Source organism: Bactrocera tryoni, chromosome 1 (genome assembly GCF_016617805.1).
Source record: "Bactrocera tryoni isolate S06 chromosome 1, CSIRO_BtryS06_freeze2, whole genome shotgun sequence".
NCBI lineage: Eukaryota > Metazoa > Arthropoda > Insecta > Diptera > Tephritidae > Bactrocera > Bactrocera tryoni.
Genome location: NC_052499.1, coordinates 63,982,253 through 63,988,039, shown reverse-complemented (window position 1 = coordinate 63,988,039; position 5,787 = coordinate 63,982,253). Strand labels below are relative to the sequence as shown.

Genomic DNA, 5,787 nt, shown 5'->3' with positions numbered 1-5,787 from the left:
CATATATATTTTCCAACGTTAGAGTTATATAACGTTGTTATATGTAGATATTCTGGCGCTTAAGTGCAAGTGCTGCTTTGTTACGGCAAACACTTACGTATAAAGCGTGAAAAACTGGCTAACACAATAGTTCTTGAGCTGGTAAATGCACACTTCAGCGCGCCATTATTTTGTTTTCGATGTATATATATAAAGCGTCAGTCCGTGTACACTCTCAGCTACGTCTGCTATATGTTTTTCACGGTATGGTGGATATAGTCCATATATATAGTAGGCCGATTATGTCGACCATAAGTTGAGCGAAGCGCGAGAAACCACATTCTTCACAGAACGTGAATTTTCGTAATAAGGTTCAACGATTTGTAAACGTTGTTCAAGCGTAAGTTTTCCATGATAAAATGTCAAACAACAGTAAAGCTTGACACGACTCAAGTGATCTGTCCAAAAAAGGCTATTGAAAACTGTACATCTACTTGGAACATCCATTCCTTCCAAAATCACTGGTTATTGTAGTGAAAATTTCGCAACTAGACTTGGAAATGATTGTCCTGCTCCGGCTTATTTAGAAACACTTTATTGCCAATCTTCTTATATATGAAACATCTTTAAGGTAATAGTTACGCTTCAACATAGATCTTAGAGAACTTTAACACAAACTCTCAAAAGTTGATTCGACAGAAGTTCGGTAGTCCTAAGAGATCTATATGTAGCACGATTACTGTCGCCAATTGGGTCGTTTTTTCTTTGTTGTAATACTTATTTTTTATTGTTTAAGCTGAAAAATTATTACTAAAATGATTTTGACGAATGTTGCTGAGTTAATAGTTTTTAGTCGGTAAAAATTTCCAGGAAAGTATATCCAACTTTCGTACGAATAGTACAAACAGACATCCAAGGTATCCATTTAGTGGTATTTTAAAGCTCTTAAAACACTTTATTATAGTGTTCCAGGTAAGAATCTGCTAAAGTCGATATCTGATATATGTACATACATTAGAATAATCTTGGAATATATTTAGCTTTCCAAGGATCTAAAAAAGAGAAAGTTCTGTTAAATCCGAAAATATGAGAGCTATACCTAAGAAATAAAACTAGACTCGAACAGTTGTCATCATAGCTCACCCTGAGTCGAATTCGAGCCATAGATCGGTTTTGCACCACATTTACTCTAGTGGATAATGCGCATCCTCAGAGATATTATTACGGAAACTACGTCTTGTCTCACTAGCCGTGCGCTCGAAATTATTTAAGCGGTGCCTTTACTTGGTAGCAGTGACCTCGAATTACTTATTGCGTGGACTAGTTTGGGCGCAAAACCATAGCTGAATAGCATAAATTGTAAGACCTAAGACTTTACGATCAGTAGAATAAGTTCAGACCGAGATAAGATGCCTTCTTTCCTTTTACTACCTAATGGTAGGGCTTACGTTAGCTTGGTAAGCGCGGATCAAGGACTTGCACTTTCGAATTCACAACATTCCTCTGCCATCATAGGCCATGTAACCTAACCTAAAGTAATCAACCCCACAAAATTGTCGAAAATATCACACAGCACGTACGAATTTTTAGAGGAGCTTCTGAAAAGGCTTTACAGATTTTCAACTCACAGACGTCAGCGTACTGTATAGGTATGGTTTAACAGTGTACCAAATATAATTATAAAACCATTTTAAAAATCATTGCCTATGAATCACCCATTGTTATTCAAAAAGTTTTCAATTCCGTTATTCCAGAAATCAGTCACTACGCGATTTATTTTTTTTTATTTCAGCACGCAGATAGCAAACGTAAGCGAATACAAAAGAGTTTTCTATCAAATTTTACAGACTTTTTTATTTATTTTTTTTCAAATACAACTTATTTTCACAAAAAAATAAGCAATTGCGTATAATTTGTATTGGTCAACAAATCTCATGTGACTACAAGTGAACGTTGGAAAATTTTATAATAACTATTTTTATAAAAATTTATTCAGCAAGAAAATTGAACTTGAGCTTCGACCATGAGGCAGAGCAGCTCCTTGCATAAGCGCGGCTATTTTCATCTATCGGATGAGAAGTTTGTTAGAAGAAAACCGAAAAAGAAGGAATCCCATTCAGAGCTGCAAACATATCAATTCAAACCCTACACCGTTTGCATGGAACCAGCGGAATTTCGAGTACACGAACTGCCGATCGAGTTTAAAGTCACGCCCGATACGTTGCTCAATTTGACCGCGAAGGTAGTGGACGCGTTGCCACTGCCGCAAATTTATGACTGGACCAATGCGGATTGCTGTAAGTGGATGCGGGAATATGGTTATCCAGAATATCAGGTGTGGTAAATATTCAAAAAAAAATGTTGCACCAAAATCATTTGAACTCTAATTTTAGAACACCTTACGTGTAAATCTAATAACGGGACGTAAGTTGTTGCTACTGGACGCGCAAGCTCTGGTGGCGATAAATATAAAAATCTTCAGTCACATTCAACACATTGCCGCGGGCATACGACAGCTATTCTTCTTCGAGATGACGAAGTTTCTGCGCAGCATCTCGCTACCACCGCAATACTACTATGAAATGTACAAATTATTCAAGGTCAAAACCGGTTACCGTTACGACATCACGCGACGTACTGAGCTCTGGCGTCAACTGCAAATGTTGCGCAAAAATGATCAGCCTGCAACGCACTGGGACTTACTCGAACGCTGGTTACAGCTCAAACCGGCTACTGTAGAGCTAATAGGTGGTGTGCGTCGTCGAAATCTTTACCGTTGTGCATTGCCTTGTCCAGAAACAGCGGACTCGGCATCATCTGTAATAAACTTATGCAAGTGTGCTTCGATTTGCACGTGTGAATGGGCTGAAATTAGTTACAAAGAACCAACGGTGTTAACGGTACTGCGTGCGCATCGTGTTTCAGCGATTGGCAATCGTTTAAGCACTTGCAAGACCTGTCTGCCGCCCTGTACATGTCACTGGCCGAGCAGGTATTTCAAATCCAATGATCTGCTGCAATGCTTGAAGAGAAACTTCCCGGTTAAATATGGTGCCGATGTCAGAACAAAATCCACTTATGGTTCGAATGCTTATAGGGCGAGTTTTGCAAGTTATAGTAGTAACACCACTGCGGTGCGTTTGCTCACTCTTTAAGTGGAACTTGTAATAACAAAGAAATTATGATGAAATAAAGATCCAAACTCGTTTTGTCAGTGTAAATTCTTTAACATTTTAAAATGCGACTTGTCACTAAACAAAAAAACCTAGGAGATGAGTATGTATTATTTCAAGAAAGAATGGACAAATTATTTTCCTACGGCTTACAAAGTTTTATTGAGAGTCCTCATATGGGCAAACAATATTAATGAACAGCTTTCAGAGACAAACACGGTAACAGAAAATCAGTAAATACGTCCTTGGAATGTCTTAGGGGGTAAGCTTATTTAGGAAGGCCTCATATCGGCAAACTGTAGTTAGGAACAGCTTTCAGAATCTAAGTTGGCGTCAAAAAATCAGTAAATACTCGTATCTTCCTTTTAAGCTCGTAGAAGGTAGGTCTATTTAGGGAGTCGAGGTTTTTGAGGGGCCTTTGGAAGTATTATTTTTATTCGTCTTGGAATGAGTACATTTCTTTCTAGTTATCTAGCAGAATTATATGGAGATTTATTCGATAAATGGTTCGAAACGTTCCCTCAACTAAAATAAAACACTGAAAATACCATCCTTCCCCACCCAAATGATTGAAACAGAAATTCTCAATACTGTGTAAGTTTGTAATTGACAGAAGAACTTTCAAATTTGAAAGTCAAAAGTCATAATATAAAACTTGTTACTTTTATTATTTATGTTAAGATTTACACACACATTTTTTATTGCAATTTTTACTTGGCAAAGTAAAAGCTTTACGGTATGCGTGAGATCTTTGCGAGTGCGGACGAAAAATTCGTTAAGGAACAACACAGTGGACATAACCAGAACAATCCACTAAGGATCTACAAATTCAGGTCGAGTGAGTTTTTGCGTATCGAAAAGGGGTTTGATAAGAACGCGTTGCCGATAGTCTTCAAAGTTTCGCCCGACAGTCTTCTCAATCTCTGCATAAAGCTCATAGATGCATTGCCCTTGCCGTCGGTTTACAAATGGACGAATCTGGATGTCTGCAAATGGATACGCAAATATGGTTACCCTCAGTATATGGTAAGCACCAAATTGTTTCATTGAAATTTTTGAACCATTTTTGCTATCGATCCCTTTGCAGAACACATTTCATGTCAATCTCATAACCGGTCAGAAACTATTGTTACTCGATGCTCAAGCGTTGAGCGCCATGAATATTAAAAATTTCGCAGATATTAAGCATATCGCTTACGGTATACGGGGACTCTTCTATTACGAAATGACCAAGTATATACGCAGCATTTCGCTACCGCCCGAGTACTATTACGAATTGTATAAATTATTTGAGACGAAAAGTGGACGAAAATATCAGGATGTACGCCGTTCGGATCTCTGGCGTCGCATGCAATTGCTGCGCGAGAATAGTCCAAATTATTCACATTGGGATCTGCTCGAACGTTGGCTGGCACGCAAACGCGAACATACCGAACTTTTTGGTGGTGTCAAGCGTTATCGTCTCTACAAATGCTTGCCGGAACAACCAGCGAAACCGGAAGATATTCTGCCTGCGAATCCTTGTTATTGTATGCCACCGTGTTCTTGCTTTTGGACTGAGGATCGGCATTTGCAAGCGCCAACGGTATTCTCGTTACTCGCACCGGTTCGTAAGGCAGACCCTACTGTTACGAAAGAACGTTGCCGAAACTGTGCCCCGCCGTGCACGTGTCATTGGCCTTCACATTTCTATAAATTTAACATATTATTGTCATGTCTGAGGGAGAACTTGCCAAACAAATACGGTGAAAGGGAAGTGGCGCGTCGAAGACAATCCAGAACACTATTTACTTCATCGTTTATAGATTGATAGCCGAGGACTAACGACGCTCCTACTCATAACATGCATATTTATGCGCATACATATGTACTTATGTAAAAGAGCTGATGTTAACGATGCCATGATATGTAAAAATATACAATAAATGTAAAACAAAGTTAGAAAAGGTTTGTTTTTTTTATCTAATGAACGAAAGAAGGAAGGAACCGTAACTGAAGTTTTTAATATAAAAATATAGTCAACTAGCCAGGGGCGGATCCAGAGTAGAATTTTTAGGGGGGAAGGGGGGGTTGTTAACTGTATAATTTTGTACTTGCAATTCAAAGTCCCTTTCTTCGCGGAGTGTCACTTATGATGGAAATAATGTATAACTTTTAACTTTTGAAGGGGTTGGAACCCTCCGCAGGATTTTCACAAGATAATTTTGCTCACTGATGTGAGGCATTTCTTTAAAAATGTAGCCGGCCATGCTGTTGCAATCAATTTATTGAAGGAAACGTTTGGTGAGCGCTTTATCTCGCGTCGTGTTCCTGTGACCTGACCTCCAAGATCGTCTGATCTAACACCACTGGACTATTTCTTGTGGGGTTATGTGTAGTCTTCGCGTAGATAAGCCTAAGCGTTTAATCTCAAGGCAATTGACGCCTTGATGATATTCCGCGCCAACCTAATTGCAGAAAAAAGTGGTTCAAAATTGGGACTCTCGGCTGAAGTTTATTTGAGCCAGTCGCGGCGTACACTTGCCCGAAATAATTTTTAAAAGATAATGCCAAACCAGATTTCCTGCTCAAACCCTCAGAACATCTCTGTAATAAGTAAAAACGGGCGATCCAAGTAGAGGTATTTTTTCAATAG

The 5,787-nt window shown here is 38.9% G+C and overlaps 2 protein-coding genes across 2 annotated transcripts; both read left to right on the top strand.

Annotated features, from left to right (window-relative positions):
• The first annotated feature begins 1,754 nt into the window (after positions 1-1,754).
• Positions 1,755-3,134, top strand: LOC120774038. Its single transcript, XM_040103375.1, has 3 exons — positions 1,755-1,787; positions 1,976-2,314; positions 2,373-3,134. Exons 2-3 carry the CDS (start codon positions 2,003-2,005, stop codon positions 3,132-3,134), a joined length of 1,074 nt encoding a protein of 357 aa, XP_039959309.1. The 5' UTR covers positions 1,755-1,787; positions 1,976-2,002.
• Positions 3,135-3,890: 756 nt separating this feature from the next.
• Positions 3,891-4,962, top strand: LOC120766516. Its single transcript, XM_040092081.1, has 2 exons — positions 3,891-4,178; positions 4,240-4,962. The coding sequence occupies exons 1-2, from the start codon at positions 3,891-3,893 to the stop codon at positions 4,960-4,962; spliced, it is 1,011 nt and encodes a 336-aa protein (XP_039948015.1).
• The last annotated feature ends 825 nt before the right edge of the window (positions 4,963-5,787 follow it).

Coding starts and splice junctions, on each gene's coding strand:
- LOC120774038 (XM_040103375.1), top strand. CDS start 2,003: ATGAGGCAGAGCAGCTCCTTGCATAAGCGCGGCTATTTTCATCTATCG. Junction 2,315..2,372: donor ATGGTTATCCAGAATATCAG/GTGTGGTAAATA, acceptor CTCTAATTTTAG/AACACCTTACGTGTAAATCT.
- LOC120766516 (XM_040092081.1), top strand. CDS start 3,891: ATGCGTGAGATCTTTGCGAGTGCGGACGAAAAATTCGTTAAGGAACAA. Junction 4,179..4,239: donor ATGGTTACCCTCAGTATATG/GTAAGCACCAAA, acceptor ATCCCTTTGCAG/AACACATTTCATGTCAATCT.